Below are 19,257 nucleotides of genomic sequence, written 5' to 3' on the forward strand. Positions count from 1 at the left end.
GTTTATCATTCAATTCAACTTCACTGACTTTTGTGCAAATAAATATAATTTTTTTTAAAACAGATGAAAGCTCTACAGTTTTGCGTATCTGATGACTTAATTTGGCCAACTTCCAAATGCGATTGGCAAACTTTTCTTGAATATACCAAAACTCGCGTAGCCTTGCAGTGAATCAAATTGCACAGTAGCTGCTAGAGAGCGGAAAACTTTATGCATTTATTGGTTGTTATAAACTCTCATAGTGGTTGAGTGTTTGCTTGTGTGCTTCTCCACATTCAACCCATATTGAGCCATAAAGTGTGGCTTTGTGGCATTGTGAGAGGTTGCTGCTGCTCCTGTTGCTGTGGTTGTTCTTTTTTTGTTGCTTTTGTTCTAGTACAATTCCAATGAAGTTTGCTGTAGTTGTTTGCTGCTCCAAACCACTCGCCAGTTAATAAATCAAATGTGTTAATGATGTTTTTACCCAGTGTGCCCACTTTTGACAACAAAAGGCAATACAAGAGGCAACAACAAGCAAACGACGATGACGACGACGACGACGATGGCGACAACAACTGCCCCTGCCTGAAGTATTCGTATCCGTAATATGAATCCCACTGTATATGTTGTTATAGGTTATATGGAATACTCGGAGCACGCGTGCAGTGTCTCTTTCTCTCTCCCACTTATGTTCTGACTCTTTTGTTTTAGTAAATTTTTATATGATTTCTGGGGCTGCTGTGATCTCTACGATCCTTTTGTGGCTTTTTCCCTCTCTGTCTATCTCTCTCTCTCTCTGTGTGTATTTCTGGTCTTAAACGCCGTGTGTGTTTTTTTATGGCCATTAAATGTTTGGGTTCTTTGTTATTATTGTTGTTTTTTTTCAGCTTTGTTTTGATTTCAATTTGCCTGTCGCCAGGCTGCCGTCCGCGTGCTCTTCGTCCCGTTGTCTATCTTCATGGCTATGACAGTTTTTCACATTTTATTTATTTTCATTTTCATTTTCCCCACAACAACACGTAGCAGGTTAGCCAGTTCTCAGTTAACCTATGATTTAGTAGCATGTTATAACTGTTTCTCTTGTGGCCTGGTCCAGCCAGCCACATCCCAAAGTCAAAACCAAATACCATAGCCACATCCACAGAGCACAAAATCATCCACAGCATTGCGTTGTAATTTCTTGGAAATTTGTGCACACTTTGGTATTTCGTTTTCGTGTGCTCTTCTTTGGGTATTCTGTTGGGTTTTACGGCCACAGGTCCGTGTGACATTGTCTGGCATTGCTCTGAACCCGAGTGCCGTGGCCCAAGACTCTGAACCTGTTTTTTTAGGGCCTGATTTGGCATAAAGGTCTTGGGTACTACTATATGCCGAGTTTAAAGGTCTAACTAACTGTGGACGCTGCTTGATTTGACATTTGGCGTCAGTGGCCATAATTGTCTAGAATTTATGTGCTGTACCTTTTCCGAAAATTCCCTTTAATTTGTTAGTCGCATGTGGGCAGGCCGATCACGAAGGGTCAACTGCAGTTTTAATTAGTAGCTGTTGCTGTTGTTGCTGTTGCTGTTGTTGTTGACTGTGTTACAGCTGCTGGTTGTTTTGTTGTTTGTTGATATTAATAAACATTTATACTAGTTAAAGGTTACTTAAAGATATATAGATACATGTTTCAGATACATAGATAGGACAGTGTTACAGTGATAGAGAAAGAAAGAGAGAGAGAGAAATAGAGAGAGAGAGAGAGAGAGAGAGGTAGAGGGGAAAGAGAGACATTAACTGGTGAACAAGACAAAAGACACATGTGGATGTGTGAGTAAATAGTTGTTGTTGTTGAATTTGATATATTTATTTTGCTTTCGTGAAAATGAAAATGCTTAAGAAAGGCAAGAGAACAAAATAAATAAATAAGAAAAAATAGCATTAAAAAAAAACAAACAAATGCAAGCCAAACTGAAAATTATACACTTAGCATGAATAATTTACACAAGGAATCGCGAATTCGAGAGTCACCTGGGAGATCGTAGACTGGCACCAGGCTCCATGCCACGCATGCCTCAAATAAACAGCAAGCGCCTCATTTCGAGGGCACAGCTGTCAGGCCAAAGGCTGGACAAAGGAACAATGGGCGCACAAGAAGAAGCTCATCCCTGCTGTTAAGCTGCGCCTGCAGACAACGGACAACGCCTGATTGAGTGAAGGCTTCGCCCGACATCGCAAGACTGCCCAAGACATAGCTATAGGTCGTGGATCGTTCGTACCCATATCAATTACTTAAAGCTCATTCACAACATTTTTTATTTTCACCTGACAAAAGCCCAAATGGCATCCAATCAATTTGGCCAGGCGCTGGCCCAAGCATAAATCCCAGCCAAAACTGCACACTGGACATGTGGCACACAAAAGTGGAACCGAGACTCTGATTGGGGAATGTGACTGGCTGGCTATATTGATTTGGACAGTGGGCCCCAACACATGTTCTTGCGCCCCGAAAAACTTATCGCAAGCGATGCGATAAACGATAAATAAGTAAAAGAAAAAAAGAACCAAGAAACCAAACAGACAGAGGACGTTGAATATTGGTTAACGAACGCACCCAGTAACAATGTGGCAGATCACTTTTTGTTTTTTTGGTTCGTTAAACAGCAACAGCAAGAATAAGAGAAACTGTCGCCTGGCTGAGAAGCAAATGAAATAATATGAAGCGCAGGCAAAACATTTTGTCAGCTTGCAGCTTCCTACATCACAAATACACTGATGCATGTTCAGATACAAAAGACGCAGATACAGATACAGATACAGATACAGAGATCTTAAGTTCACATGGCATCTTTTTGCTTCCTCATTTGTGTTTTGTGTGTGCGCTGTCTTGAGAGTAACTGTAATGTTGCATTAACATTAGCAGTAACAGCGCATTAGCAGTCGCCTGTTAAGCGCAGACAGCTGTTTCTTATATTTTGGTTGTGTTCTTATTCTCTGCTGCTGCTGCTGCTGCTTTTGGGGGTTGCAACTGCAACTGCCGATGCCAATGCCGATGCCGAAGGCGACCCTCACCCCTCTTACGCATTACAGCGGCTATAAAGTTGTCGTTGCTATTGTTGCTGTTGTTGTTTTTGTGTTGGAGTTTGCTGGCAGCGACATGCGAAACCGGCTGAGACAGCGACTGCGAAGCAGGTGCAGCGACAAACTTCCGCAGCGAATGCCAAGCATGAGTTTGTATGAATGTGTGTGCGTGTGTGTGTGTGTGTGTGTAGCAGGAGTTGCAGCAGAAACATGAAGTAATTAACAACTACAACACACAACGACAACAGCAACAACAAACACGATGATGACGCAGTGGAGCCAAGCCAAAAGCGTTGACAATAGCATTGAAGTTGTTGTTTTGTTTTGTTTTGCTTTTTATTATGTTTTTTTTTTTCTTTTTGCAACTGCAATTCTGCGGCTCTTGCTACTTCTTCGTATTGCTGTTGTTGTTGTCATTGTGCTGTGGTGATTTCATGGTGAACGCACGCGGCGTATACGCATTGCATTGAAGAAGAAGAAGTCTCAAACGCCAGACGGGGGCGTGTTTGTTACACAAATCTGAATTTGCTCGACTGCATACATACATTAAGAGTCGACTCGAGCAGGAAACATGCCCAAGTGGCGGACACACTGATAGAAATATAGAGGGGGAGGCATATAGAGAAGAGAGCATACACACACACACACACACACACACACATGTCAAGTGCCGCTGTTGGAAATGTGCAAAGAGTGCCACATAGTGCAGTTAAGTGAAGAGCTTCCCACGTGCGCGAGCGTGTGAAACAAAACGGAAATCAAAAGCCGAGAGCAACAAATGAGAAAATATTAACTTATGCCACAATAAAAGGAAATAATAAAATAAAAAACAAAACTATAACTAAAACTAGTAACTAAAACTAAAGTAGTAAACGATAAGTGTTTACGGACAATACACATCTAAATATAAATACAAATACAAATACAAATGTAAATATAAATTGAAATATAAGCAAATATCGTTTATCAATCGAACTATTGATCGATCATTAACAATTATTATTCACCCACACCAATATCGCGATTTGTGTTAACTTTTGTCTTGCTTACCAGCACTCGTCCTGGGCTTTGTGCGCACGGGTTTCACATCGAGACCAACACCACCAACACCTCCACCGCCGCCGCCGCCGCCGCCAGTGCCACTGGAGCTGCTATGACCGCCGCTGCTCATAGCGCCCATGCCACTCATACCACCAACACCACCACCACCGCCGCCACCATGCAGACCTGAGCCGGAACCCGCACCCGGACCGGCGGAGGCGGATGCACTATGATGATGGCCATGACTGTGATGATGGTGGTGATGCGCTGCCGCCGCCGCTGCGGCACCCATGCTATGCCGCACAGCCGCTGCTGCCACGGAGGAACTTTGGAACATATTGGCCGCAGCAACAGCCGCTTGATGCTGTGCCGCCGCATGGTGATACGAGGCATAGCTGCTGTCGTAGCTGTTCGCATTGTTCGCCGCATAGTGCGCCTGGGCGGTCCCATCGAATAGTCCATTCGATGTCGATGCGGATGCGGATGAGGAGGCATTGCTGTTGTTGTTGTTGTTGTTGTTGCTATTCTGCTGTTGCTGCTGCTGTTGTTGCTGCTGCTGCTGCTGCGGCGCTTGATTGGCGCTGCTACTGCTGCTATTTGAGCTATTTGTATTGTTGGTGTTGTTGTTGTTGTTAGTACTACCTTCGCGCTGCTTGGGCGCCGAGGATTGGGCGGGTCCAGCGCTGCCGGCATGCGCAACGGATGCGCCACCATTCTGTATGGAGGGCTTGATATCCAGCGCACAACTGGCGTCCGTCAGTGAGGTAGAGCCCGTGGCCTGCTGGTGCATAAAAGCGTTCATCACGGCCTATAAAATGACAGCAAGGATTAAACAGTTAATTCTGAAAGCTGACAGTTCCACTAAAAGAATTATTCTAGCTAAGCTCGAAAGATAAAATCATTTTATCTGTGGTAAGCATTGTTTTCAAAATTAGTAATCATTTTTGTCCTTCATTGAAAGAAGAGCGGCTTAATCAAAATCGATCTTATTTTGAACTTCTGAAAACTTACCTGGTACTCGGATGGACCGGTTTGTACTGAGTCGGGCGTGGAGTCCTTTGGCGGTGTTGGTGGGAATGGGAACGAGTGCTGGCCGGCTGCCGTCGTCTGATGGCTTTGGCCCACCTGGCCCAGTTTGTGCTCCACTTGCGGTTCCTGGGGGCAGGCGAACTGACCCATGCCCCAGGCACTGGCGGGTGCAAACGATTTGTGTTCACTGGTCAGCCAGGGACTGAGCGGCGTATGAAAGTGCGGACGGCACACTTGGGGCGTGGCATGTGAGGAGGGCATGCGGGATGCTGAAAATAAGAAAAGAAAAACGAAAAAAAAAACAAAATTAAATATCGATAAGAATTTAATAAAACACGCCAAAAAAAATCAAGTTAAATGCGGCATTAAATCAATTATGGCCAAAATTTATAACGAAGATTAACAGTCTAAGCCGAGATGAGAATCGAACAGGGAGATGGATGGGAGAGGCAAGAGAATGAGGAAGACAGAGACCAGAAGCGATAAAAAATGCATAATAAATGACGTTGTTCTCTTTTGCGAGGCGGAAAAGCTGCGTTATAATTTATGAAACACCAGCAACAGTTGCTGCTGCCGCTGCTGCCACTGCTGCTCAGGCAGTAAGGCACTGACCATTGGCCACAAAACGACGCTTGCGGCCTTAGCAGCAGACTTTGCATATGGCCAACGCAAGCAACTGTTGCTGCTGCGGCTGCGGCTGCCGCATTGTCATAAATTGTTTAATTTGTATCATAAACAATCGCGTTAAACTTTTGTCCCAAAGCAAAAAAGATCGATCAGCGGCTCGAATGCGCCGCGGCCTTAAACCATCCGCCCCCTCTACAAACCCCCTGCCTACGTTGGCCGGGCTAAGAGTGTAGCCTAAATGTCTGGCAGTGTATAATTTAGCGGACACCAAGTGAGATTTATGTGCGCCAATGCTGCTGTTTCTATAGCTTGCAACGCATCGCTGCTGCAACACCATGCTGCATGCCACGCCATATCCATATCCTGGCAGCGGGGTGTTGCAATTGTTTTGGGGGGGCGCGCACTTATTCTTATTATTATCATTAATATTGGGCTCCAGCTCTGCAGCTTGGCATCGCTGTGTTAGCTTTGGGGCTTGTTTGTATGTGAAATTATTTTTGATTATGCAGCAGCTGAAGTTGAAGCTGAAGTCGAAGTCGGAGACGGAGTCGACGCCAACGTTGGCTTAAAAGTCTGTCTAACAGTAGGTCAGTCAGTTCAATGTACGCCTTGGATGGATTAGTTCGAAGCGCAAGTAACAATCAGCCAATGATGGGGTGAATAAAGCTATCAGAGCCAAGACGAACTGTAGATGCTCTTTCCCACACTTGCAGCTGCATTTAAATTGAGATGAGTTTGGTTCAACATATCAAATAATGAGTTAATCCGAATGCATCAGAAAATAAGGGCAACTGTGATACGTTTTCGATGCATACAAAGTTCTGTTTTGCCAGGTTTTCCCAAGGGTGTTCCAAAAGGGCACTCTGCGTTGCGACTCCTTTGGCTTTTGCCTTTACCTTTTGCCACTGACTGTTGCCCGGTTGGCTGCTGCCAGCTTGCGATCGATCGCTGCCTGCGATAATATCCATTTGATTATCCTAATAACAGTGCTTTAGCATCGATATTATATGTACGTGTTTCTGATTATAGAAATTATGTACAGCGGCAGTCGCAGTCGTAGTCGGAAATGTTGTTGTTGCCTTTCTGTCTCAGTCGCTGAGAGTTGCTGCTGCATTGCAATGCCTCAATTGTTGCGGCTTGTTACAAGCAGGCAAAAGAGCAAACTTCACACTTTTGCGCCAGAGACAATTGCAGTTGCCCGATTGCAGCTACGTGCTACAAAACAAAACAACAGCCACCAGTCAACAATATTCAATAACAAGAACTTGTGGTTGTATATAAAGTCGTCATCGCTGCCACAGTCTATATAATTTTGGGCCAAATGAGCGAATTGGATATGCCATATTATAAACGTATCGATGTGGATGGAGGTCTTTGCCACAAATCAGAGAGCTGCCACAGATAGCAGCGAGGCGAGCTTTAATTGCGGTTGTGAAAACTTTCAATTTGTGCGATGGTGTTGGCGATAACAGAGCGCTGTTAAGGCTGCTGTTAAGCGGCGATGAGTCACTGTTAGTGACTTTTGTCGATGCCGCAGCTGCTGCTGCTGCTGCTGCTGCTGATGTTGTTAAGGCTGTTGGCATCTTTTGTATAAAACAATTCGCTAATAAATCAAGCTGAGTACAACAATTAAAGTTGCAAAAACACACACACACACACATACACACAGAGAGCGACATTTTTGTTGTTGTTGTCATTGTCGGTATGCAAAGCTCGTGCTGGTGAAAAGCGGCGACGTCGTCGTTGCCGTCGTGCCCTTGGCCGTCCCCCAAACCCAAAAGCCTGGCTGACACGTTCTACACAGCAACTACAGCAAAAAAAAAACATTAACAGCGGCAGCAGCAGCAGCAACAGCAACAGCAGCCGCAGCAGCAATAAACAAACCGCTACAATAAAATCTGCCTTTAATTTTTGTTGTAGCGCACAGCATAAAAAAAAAAAAAGACAAAACAAAAAAAAAACACATTTTGAAGTTTTTGGCCTGCGCTTGATTTCTTCAAACTGACAGATCAAAGCTCCAAAGCCGACTCTCTCTACAGGCTAGAGTATATATATATAATATATATATATGTAAAAGACACTCCATAAAGCGAGACTTGGACATGTGTGTGGCGTTTTAAAAGCGTTTGACAAGCGCTCAACTCAACTCAGCTCAACTCGAACTCAAGTCAACTTAAAGCCAAGTCAACTCAGCGCCTGAACGTCTAAGCCGTGTCTCCGGCATGAAGCTGAAAGCCAAAAGCGTACCGAAAGCGCCTTTTAATTGCAGTTTCAAGCTGACCAGCCAGCGAACGTCGCCAACGTGAATGACATAATTAATTGTATGCACAGCCAAACGGCGCACTTAACGCGACGTGTTTGACATTTGAAGATGACAATCCCACTGACTGAGAGCGACAGTTGTTGTTCCACCAATTGAATCTATGAGGAACAGCAGCAGGTGATGGATAGTGTAAGAGTTCCTCAATTCCAATGGCCCATTCAATTAACCAAAATGCAATAGCAACAAAACAAAATCGGCAGCTGGCAGTAGATTATATTGAATCTGGCTAGCTTCTTATCACTGGCATCGCATCTCATTTGAATGATCAACAACAAAAGGACGGGGCAGACAAACTGAAAAACCTCAGTGACAACACTCCCGGGGAGGCGCTTCCATTCATTGTGGCGCGAACATCTTGATAACGATGCGAGGATGTGCTACGAGGAGAGCCAACCCATTTGATAAAATGTAACAGTTTTCGCAGCTTTGCGATGAAAAGGATTGTCGGCTCTTTGGTAAATTAAATTCACACTGTTGCGGATTAGGGGTGAGTGAGAGCGTTGTTGTTATCAGCGTCAGCAAATCAAATCGTCAAATGAGTAAAGCAGGCGAAATGTAACGTATGTCAGTCAGGCAGTCAGCTAGATCGGCTCAGTCAGTCAGTCAGTCACTCAGTCGATTAGTGAAATGCGTCGCCTTCGCTTCAGCTGCTTCCGCCTGGCATTAAGCCACAATCAATCATACGAAATGCAGAAACTGAAACCCAAACTGAAACGTCTTAGCCAGCCAGGGAATCCTGCAATGACCCCTCGCTGCTGCTGCTGCTGCAGGCGCTCGCTTAATTTATAACCTGAGCGACCCTCGGGTAAGACAGTTAGCCAGCCAGCCAGCCAGCCAGGACAAGACCAGAGACTTTTCACCTGCCTGGCTTGTAGGCGCGTGGCTGCCACTTCAGCTCCAAAATGCGGTCAAGTGTCTCTGTTTGTTGAGTTGAGCTGCTACTTTACACCTGCTCCAAATTTAAAATGCGGCAAGCGGCAATAAACTATAACGGATTCCTGTTTTAGCCACCACCAAGCCAGCGACTAGCGACGCAGCAGGTAGGTCAGTTAGAGGCCGCGCAGCTAAAATACACCTTGAGCTGAGTTCAGCTGGGAGCTGGCTGCTCTCGCATTATTATTGAGCTCGTGAGCAGCTCCTGAACTGTTTAGCATTTTGCGCTCTTGTTGTTTGTTTTAATTATTTTCTTTGCTTTTTTCATATTTTCTAGTTTGGCTCATATTGCAGCTCAGCTTGCGTGCCAACTGACTGGCTGACTGACTGGCTGACTGGTTGACTGGTTGGTTTACTGACTGACAGGCTGGCGGCTGTTTTATTAAGCGCAAACTGCGCTGCCATTCCCATCTATATTATTAACACTTTATTTGCGGCTTGCTGGCTGTCTCAACCTGTCCCTGCCGCCGTATTCCTCTCACGCTCTCCCTCTCTGCCTCTCTCTTCTTACATTTCCGTCTTCATCACTGGGCTGTGCTCCAGTTGCATGCCAGCTTATCATTAGTCATATTGTTGTCAATTGTATTTATGATAATGCGTTTAATAACTTAACCACAAGCTGCTTGGTTTCCGCCCCAAAGTTATGCCACTCATATGTACGTATATTTGCATTGTTGCCAGCTATGTTGCACAAGGAATTTTGCAAGTTACAAACATTTCAAATATTTTTAAACAGCTTAATTTCTTATTAATTGCAAAATAGGAGCAAACATATTACACACTCATGCAAAATTATGTTGTTCTTCTGCTAATATATTTATCTTTAAGCAATTGTTGGTATTTAAATATATTTGTGTTTAATCTTCGTCAACGTCCGAATTAAAGTCAAATATTTGATACTGCGCTTGTAAAGGATTAGTTTATGTTTGTTTCTCAATTTAATTATTTAATGCTAAAAACAATTTATTAAAAATTCTGAAATAAATTGATATCGGCAAAGAAGAATTTGTAAAAAGAAGTTACATTTAAATGTATTCCATATGAGTTACCATTTATATTGGCACCAAGTTTGAAATAGTTATTCAAACTAATTTTGCAAGCATTTCTAAGCCAAATGGGGTCTTACATTTTTCCTTTGATGAGGTAATAAATGATGGCTGGGGCACAAACTGGAGCTGTGGTTAACAAGCATATTTAGCTTGACGTGTGAATTACGTGGCCTGACTAACTTTTGAATACGTGCAGCAATGTTGCCACAAAACATGTTGACAAGACGACAAGCAGCAGCAGCAGCAGCAGCGAGTGGCAAATGTTGCCGCACTAAATAAAAACTTGCAGCAAGGCGAGGCAGTAGCAGCACCAGCACCAGTAACAACAACAACCAGCACATGTAAAAAGTTGAGGGTTTGAAATGCGCCATTTTCGTTGCCATTTGCTTGCGTTTGCTGCTCTCGCTGTTGCTGTTGCTGTTGTTGCCGGGCCACACCATTTTCTCTCCAGTGTGTTTATTGTTTAGTTGTTGTTGCAATTGCTGTGGTGGGTGCTGCCGCTGCTACTACTGCGGTTGGTACGGTTAAAAAAAAATGTTAATAATGCGGCTACATTTGCAGCCGTTGGCAGCGTGCATGCGTACTCATTTTGTGTTGTAGCTGCAGCTGGGCCGAGGCCAGCTTTCCATGCTGGATGTTGATGTTGCTGTTGATCCTTTGGCTTTTGGCCAGCACGCAAGCATAATAAATTTATGCAAATGCTAGTCTGCTAGTAGCCCGAAGTCAATGTGAGTGATTGGGTCGCTACTGTCACTCAGCCGTTGCTCAAGTCACGCTGACAGTTCTGTGGCTCTGTGGCCATTCAAAGGCATGGCTAATGAGCAACATAGCACCACCACCAGCAACAAAACACATAACTACTGAGTCAGGATATGTTGGCAGTGGTGCTGGCAAGCCTAAAATGCCTTTGGCGCACTTATGACAGTTCGAAGCGTCAGCAAAATCATTAAAATTGACAAGTTTTTATATGACACAACCAAATTTGGTAAGCCAAAAGCCTATAGCGGCCACAAACGCAACGTTTGAAGTGTTGTTTGCTGTGCTTGAACAACTTGTTGTTTTTATTGTTGCTGTTGTTGTTGTTGCTGTGTTGTGGACCACCAGGCAGGCGCTGCTTCACATGTCATAAATAAGAACGCGTTGACATTTATCACAACAAAGGGCTTCAGGCTAAAACAAAGCTGCCCCCAAAACACACACACACACACACACACACGCACACATATCACAAAAACAACAACAAAAACGAGCCAAAGAAAAACGTTGCATAAATTCATAAGGCTGAACTTGAGAAATTCAATTGATGCGACGACGGCGGCAACTGTTGCTGTTGCTGTTGCTCTGTCCAGTTTTCGCATATTAATAAAATATTTTATTAAACACACGCGCCGCCGAGAGAGCTTGAAGGATGCTGCTGCTATGACCAGACCAAGGAGCAGGAGCTGTTGCAATATTATGCTAAACAGTATGTCCCAAAAAAGGCTGCAAACGAAAATCGTGCCTGGTGGGTCCACAGGCCGCTGCAACAAATTTTTGGCGGCGTCTCTTGCGACACACTCGTATGACATATTTTTGCCAAGAACAACCAGCAACAACGCATTATTATTTCCCTTATTTTGTTTTTTTTTCTTCTGTTTTTTTGTTTGTTTTTGTGTGTATTTCTGTTGCTTTTATTGCTGCATTGTTTGAGGCAAAAAAAAAAAACAAAAACAAAGAAAAAAAGTCAAGCATTTATGCTAAGCAGGCGGGTTGAAAGATATGCAAACTGGTATTCGGTTGCAAACACACAACAGTTCAGTTAGATCGCAAGTTTCTCAACAAATTTCGCTGCTCATCGAATGCTAATGAGCCAAATGAGGGGGAGCGTCATTTGTTAGTTCTTTTCTCAATTTTTTTTTTGTTGTTCTTTTAACCAAATAGGCATTACACCTGATCAGTTTGACCAGGTGGTCCGGTATCGTTAAGCGTGTTTGCTGTTTGCCTTAGTTCTTGGTAAGATTGTTCTATTTTGATAGTTGTCTTAGACGCTTCTTGGAAGCCATTAACCATTAACTATTAACCATTAAGCATTAGACATTAAACATTAGCGATTAGCTGCCAAGGCGTACAATGACTTTGACTGTCTGATTAATATGCCATTGGGGCCGCCGCCTCCCGCCGTCCCTGCCCGAAGATCAGTTAAGGCCATGTCGCAGCTCGAACTGCCAAAGTCATTTGTAAACTTGACACTGCCAAATGCAGCCACCGAGCACACACAAAAGCCGAATGGCAAACGACAAACGGCAGCGGCAAGCGGCAAGCGGTTGCACAAATGTATTTGCAACAGTTTATCACAAAACTTTGCTGCTGCTGCTGTTGCTAGCTGTTTGTTGCTGTCGTTTCTGCAGTTGCAATTGCATTGACAGCGGGGGCGACAGCAACAGCAACCGTAGCAGCAGCAGCAGCAGCAGCAACCAACAATGCGCTAATATTCAATATTGTAATTGCAGTCACAAATCGTGCTCAACTGCAGCAGCAGCTAGAGGAGCAGACGGGCTGGCAACATGTTGCTGGTTATGCTGCTGTCTGTTGGCACTGTATGTTGCAGGCAGCACATAAAATTAATGAATGCTGCCGCAGTGCGCTTTTGTATGTTCAGTGTCGGCATATTGACCGCTTGCTGTGTTAGACAAATCACAACAACAAAAACAACAGTAACAACAACATTGCTTGCTGCTGGCGTGTGTTGCAGCAACATGCGTAAGCCTTGTTCGCCTCTTGTTGTCATTATAAATCGCCTTAGAGCAGCATTTTGATTTTACAAATTAATAATGAAAGCAGCAGACAAGAATAGCAGCAAAAAAGGCACAGTAGCAACATTATTGATGATGCACATCAGGCAAAGAACATACACACACTCCTTTACTTATTAATATATACATATCTATATATATATATATTTGTATACAAATATGTTTATATGTGTGCAGTTCCAGGAATCTGGGGCTGACAAATGACAAGCGAACGGGCAAAAGGATGCCAGCTAGCTCAAAGACTTCCGGCCTTGTTCGTCAGAAGCGGCGGCAAAAGCTCACAAAGAACATCGCGTCCGCCATCTTGGCGAGAGATGCGAGTTTGATGCCAGCAACAGGCAGCAGGCAACAGGAACAGGCAACTAGGCAACTAGCAAACCAGCAACTAGCTAGCAACTCGCAACTCGCAACTAGCAACCAGCAACAGGCGACATTGATAGTGATTGAAGGACAGCTGTTCACACTAGCCAAGAGCGAAGAGGCCAGCGGGCACAACGAAATGTCAAATTAGAATGCGAAACGTGTTGGCAATGGGAATGTTGATGGTTGGGAGCTCTGAGTTGTTGTTGTAGTTGTTGCAGCTGGACAATGGAGTTTCTAGCTGGACTTGGCGGCACCTTTGGCTCTGTGGCATGCAAAGTAGCCAGTTAGTCAGATAGTCGGGTTAGCCAGCGAGGCGACAATGGCAACTGCTGCTGCAGTGCAAATTAATTGAAGCATCGCAGCAATGTCAACGACAGCAGCAACATCACGTGTTGCATGTTGCATTTGGCGTAGGCAGTCCAAGTCGAAGTCAGAGTCAGAGTCAGAGTCGGAGTCGGATTCGAAGTAAGAGTCGGCTTTGGGGGCCAGTGGCAAGGCACATTCTTATAATTATGTCATTTAATTAAGCAAAGACAGTTTGCCGTTGCCACGACTAATTAAAACATCGCGCCAGCAGCAACAGCAGCAGCAGCAGCAGTAGCAACTGTGGCAGTAACATGTGCAACGCGGGCGGTTGCAAAAAAAAAAAAAAAAAGAACAGAAAAAAATAAATCGCCATATGAATGACCGGCCACTGTCGAATGCAATAAACAATATGCAACATCAGGCACAATAGCAACAACAGGCACAACAACAAACAGTTTGCCGCTGCATCATACGATGTAAAGAATGCTTCCAAGAATTTGGGTCATAATTAATGTGGCATGATTTCAAGACATTTTAATCAAAGCGAATTGAGAGGGCAACTACAGTAACAGCAAGAACAGCACAGCAGCAACAGCGACAGCACAGCAGCAACTGCACAGCATAGCTCAGCGGCAGCAATTGTTGAGGCAAGCTCAAGGTTTGTAATACCTTTGAAAAGTGTCACAGACATATACACACACACATACACACACACATACACATCTTACACACGCAAAGCGAGCGCATTTAAAGTCACATCAATCATACGCAGCGGTGGCCCAGCTGTTCAATTGCAATACCATAACTCATTTTTATAGGCCGCCGCCACGCTCCCAGTCGGCCCAGGTTGGCCGAGGTTCGCTGAAAACTTGCGCACCGGGATTAAGATTTGCGGTTGAGATTCCGGCCCATGCCCAGGCTCAAGTCGCAGTCAGTAAATTACAACAACTATTACACACACTCACAGAGGCGCACAACATTTCTTGTGGCCGTGCCCGACTGTCTGCTGATATTGCTGCTGTTGTTGTTGTTGTTGTTGCCAGTTTTGCTGTTGCTGTTGCTGTTGCTGTTGCCAGTGTTGCTATTGCCTGCAGCCTGTGGCCTGTCTATGTCTATGGCTTTTGTGCTTTTGTGTTGGCCGTGTTGTAATTTCTTGGAAATTTCTGTTTTATGCGCACACAACCTGGGCCCGAGCGCGAAATTTATGAGACTGGAGCGCACCAAGTGCAACACCTGGTAGCCAGGAAGCGCAATCGCTTGCCTTCACTTGCCTCGAAGGCTCAGCGAGTTGCGCAAAAATTGCATTGGCATTGCATTTCGCCTAAATGGACTTTGATATCCCTGCTGAATGGGCCCGCATCCATTTGATATCCCTTTTGTGACTTTGCCACTGTGCGTGACATTTGCGTTAAGTGCGTCAAGAGTTGTGTGGGAATTTATTTTATAAGTCCCAGACACCGATCTGCACACACACACACACACATTGACACACACGAACTCACAAACTGACTGGCAAACTGGCAAACTTTTCATTTGTCCGATTTTGTCAACGCGATAAGCGAACAAAGTTGCAACAACAAATGAAAATGCACGAAGCACAAAATATTGCCAAAAAGGCGGACTGCTTTCCACATCTGTCCCACTCTCTCCAATCACTTCTAATATGCAATTGTGCGAGTGCAATAGATATATGCACAACCAACGCTGTTAATCCATGTGTATTTGTTTTTATATTGCTTAAGGTCCCTCGTGATTAAATTGTATTTGAACTGTTTGCCAATTAAAAGTACATTTATTCCCTAAAAATAGCAAAGCAGCAAAAATTCATTCTATATTTTATTTATCAAAATGCGCATTTCTTTGCTTAAAAGTATTTATGAATAATCCGCACTGTTTTAGCATAATTTATATCAAAAGAAAAACCTTGAATTAGTTTGAATAAAGATTATTAAAAAAATATAAATTGCGAAAATTATTATTTTCTAGATGATTAATTTTTCAATTGCGCGAATTTGTAAGGATTTAAGAAATTTTATTGACATTTATGATCAATGTTTGCAGATTAAGACGAAATATAAGATACTCATATTTGTAAGTTTGTTAATTAAATCATTTTTAATTTTAATGGTAATTTGAGAACGGAATTCATAAATAATTCAAGAACAGTTAAGAGCACATGCAATTCATGCTATCCTTTTGTGTTAAGTATCCAACATTGTGGAAAATAAATAACAAGACGATAAAAAAACTCGCAAAGTTTGTCAAAAAGTTTTAATGTGGCCATATTGTAAGCTATATATATATAGAATATATATATATTTCTCATCGAAAAGGCAACTCAGAAATAAGAAATGAGCAACGACAATAAAACACACAACGATAAAAAAAAAGAAGAAGAAAACAACAAAGTTATTGCCAAATTTTCGGCATGTTTGCTTTTGAAATTTAAATTTCACATGGCTGTTGCTTTTGTTGTTGTCGTCTTTATGGCTTGTAGCATCATAAAAATCTGTGTGTGTGTGTGTGTGTATGTCGTGTGTATTGAGTGTGTGCGTTGTGTGTAAGTGAGCGCGTCAAAAGGCATTCAAATGCATTTGCACATAAGCGCAGCAGGCGTCTAAATGTTTATGTGTTTGTGTGTGTGTGTGTGTGTAAATGAGTTAGCCGCCCCCTCACTGCCACATTAGTATTTTACATGCTGGTATTTAGGCCATATCAAAATGTAAGCCGAGCTGAGCTTATAGTCAGTCATAATGACAACTAAATTGAGTTACTGTTAAATTCAGTTTTTGACAACTCGCAGGCAACTCAGACTCTCATCCGAAATGTGACACATGCAGACTAATGAATTTTAAAATCAACGCTCGCCACAGGTGCCCCACGAGGAGCACGAGCACGAGCACGAGCAGCAGCAGCAGCAGCAGAAGCTCCAGCTGCTCGAAGAGCAGCTATAGTCGCATCAGTTGAGCAGCCGACAAACTGTCTGTCAAAATGGCAAACAAAGACAGCGATTTGAATGCGCGTTTTGAGTGCATGAATGAATTACAGCAGACAGCAACCAGTAACCAGCAAACCAGCAACCAGCAGCCAGATCAGACGGATCAGTGTGGAGTCGTCGCAGAGACACACATGGAGAGATTCGAGTGGCATGAAATCAAATCAAGCATCAATAAAGTCGGCATATGAATAACATGAATTAAACATAAATGCAAACGGGGCAATGGGGCTAAGGAGTCGGCTTCAAAAATGCTGATTGATCACTTGCAGCACTGCCACCACCCGCTTTGGTTGCCCTCCGCAGCATACCGCAGCGCAAAATTTTAAATTAAAATTTTCGCACACTTGAAGAGCAGGAAATAAATTCAACGGCAGCCGCATTGATGCATGTCACGTCCGACCGTCTGACCGTCCGACCGTCTCAGTTGCTCGTCGCTTTTTACGTGGAACTGTCAGAATGCAGGCAAAAGCTGCGCTCAGCCCGGCCAAAAACCAAAGCCACAACAATAACAATAACAATGGCAAATGCAATGCAATGCTAAGTGCCAAGTGAAAATGGATTTTCGGGGAGTCAACTGTCAAAACTGACAGCAGCAGAAACAGCAACAGCAACAGCAACACCAACAACAAGCAGCAGCAGCAGCCGCCGCAACGGTGGCACCCACTTTTTCAAATTGAAAATTAACTTAGCGGAACCCAACAAAATTTCGGCTGCCTTTTTGGCCCACAAAAAGTGCTCACATTTTCGGAGCAATTTTTTGATATTTTTGGAGGCGTGTGAAAATAGAAATTGATGTCGTCTGCTGCCTGTTGTTGTTCTTGTTGCGTTGTTGTTGTTGTTGTTGTTACTGCTGCCACAACACTAATGAGCATAGATAATATGCTTATTATGTGTTTTTTTTCTTCTTGAGGCAACAAATTGCGCACAATTAGAAAGCATACAGATGCAGCTGGGAAAGCATATATAAGTGAGCCAAAAACTGGCGCCATTTGGGTAAGTTAACCCACAATTGTCAGAGCTGTAATAGAGCTGTTTACTGTTACACGACTAACTGTTTTAGATGAGGAGAGAACGTAAATATGTAGAAATCGAGAAAATGTTGTTGAATTAAACCAAATCAAAGGCTAGCTGAGATTGTTTGTCTATTGCTAGGGGATGCAATACAAAGAAACAGCCCTCAGTTCGCCCCTCCCCTTCATCCACAAATGCCAGCCAACAGGAAGCGTGCGCTCAGCGACACGAAAAAGGCGCGAAGCAATCGATTTGTGGGCTGAGCCATGGCACACCACCCCACCACATCCCACCACAAACCCCACTCACATGACTAGCCACCCTGGTGTTCGCTTTACCCCAGCACCGACGCATTCATTAAAAACGCATTAGAAATGACATTAGGACAAATATAGCGCTCGGTGCGCCACTAAAATTACTTAAACAATAAATAAAACATAAACCTCAATTCCGTGTGGCTCACAGGTTGGAGTCATACAAAGTGTGGTGGTGGTGGTGATTGTAACTGTAACTACTTACTGTGCTGATGATAGCTGGGATAGTAGCGTCGATGGTGTCCATTGCTTTCCAGCGCATAGAATGCGCTCATATCGCTGGTATCCAGTCCCAGGCCGGTGCCAGCGCCACCTCCACCACCACCGAGGGCGGCACCGACGCTGCTGCCCGCCGATGAGGCGCCGCTGGACAGGCTGTGATGGCTGTGGGCCAGGCTACTGCCGGCGCTGCCCAATCCGTTTGTCTGTGGTGAACCGCCGCCGCCACCGCCGCCGCCTAAGCGCGGACTGTCGTACCAGCTGCGAGCGGCAGCCTCCGCTGTTGAGGTCATATCCATTTCGAGTATAATTTTGAATGTTTTTTGCTTAAGATGTGGGCGCGTTAAATTCTACAGAGAATCGATGTCTCTGTTCTCCTCTCTTCTCTTCTCTTCTCTTCTCTGCTCTTCTCTACTCCCCTCTTTTGTTTCTAACTTTCTCTTCTTTTTGCTGTGTGCTTTGAGCAGTTGCGATTTGTATGCACTCGCCGTTTTTCAACACATGCTTATGCAACACGCGTTTTGCAACACTGGGCTAGCTGTAAATGATTATTTGAATTGAATAAGAAACTTTTGAAACTTCTTTACAATTGTCTCAAGCTCTGCGCGCAAGTGATTCAATTTTAACGGTAGCTCACTCTGGCATTCCTTATCAATATCACACCTTTTCTTATCAGCCTCAAGAAATAAAAAAAAGAAACATAAAACCGAAAATAAATGAAGAAAAATAAAACTTTATATTTGGTTTCTAATTTCTTTTTATAGCTTGTGTACAGTTGGCACTCAGTTATGACCAATTGATTTACAATTGCGCGGCAGCCAAAGCAATATATGTACATATGTACGTGTATATGAGTGTGTATAGTACAGGTAAAACAGTTCTTGATTAGAGTTGAGACCAAGGCTAAGTGTGTGGGAAACAAGAATGCATTGCGTTCGCTTTTGATTGATGACAAAGAACAACGAGGCGGTCACATTTTGCAGGATGCCTCCCGGGAGACCTAATAAACATGTCGCATCAGAAAGGGCCACAACCAATTGTCTGTGCATTGTTTCCCACTGTTTGCCAGTGTTTACACTTCAAACTCAACTAATAAACCAAAACAATGTCAAATCTTGCCAATTGAATGCCGAACTCTGTGTGAATCCAAAATGGCTAGTATGCTGATGTCTGGCAAAGCAAACAATATTTGTAAATTGATTTTTATACAACC

General features: G+C 43.7%; 1 protein-coding gene across 2 annotated transcripts in view; it reads right to left on the reverse strand.

Annotated features, from left to right (window-relative positions):
- LOC6563080 (GATA-binding factor C) overlaps positions 1-18,450 on the reverse strand; it is a 34,244-nt gene extending 15,794 nt beyond the window's left edge. Inside the window, exons 1-3 of one of the 2 annotated variants that reach the window (XM_043214953.1) lie at positions 18,031-18,450; positions 5,092-5,378; positions 4,723-4,888 (exon numbers count right to left, since the gene is read on the reverse strand). In XM_043214953.1, the coding sequence (XP_043070888.1) occupies positions 4,723-4,888; positions 5,092-5,378; positions 18,031-18,343 (766 nt within the window). In that variant the 5' untranslated portion in view covers positions 18,344-18,450. Of the gene's footprint in view, positions 1-4,089; positions 4,889-5,091; positions 5,379-18,030 lie in introns of both variants that reach the window. The other variant, XM_001990236.3, reaches the window with a different exon arrangement.
- Positions 18,451-19,257: the final 807 nt, after the last annotated feature.

Source organism: Drosophila grimshawi, unplaced genomic scaffold, assembly GCF_018153295.1.
Source record: "Drosophila grimshawi isolate 15287-2541.00 unplaced genomic scaffold, ASM1815329v1 contig_311, whole genome shotgun sequence".
Lineage (NCBI taxonomy): Eukaryota > Metazoa > Arthropoda > Insecta > Diptera > Drosophilidae > Drosophila > Drosophila grimshawi.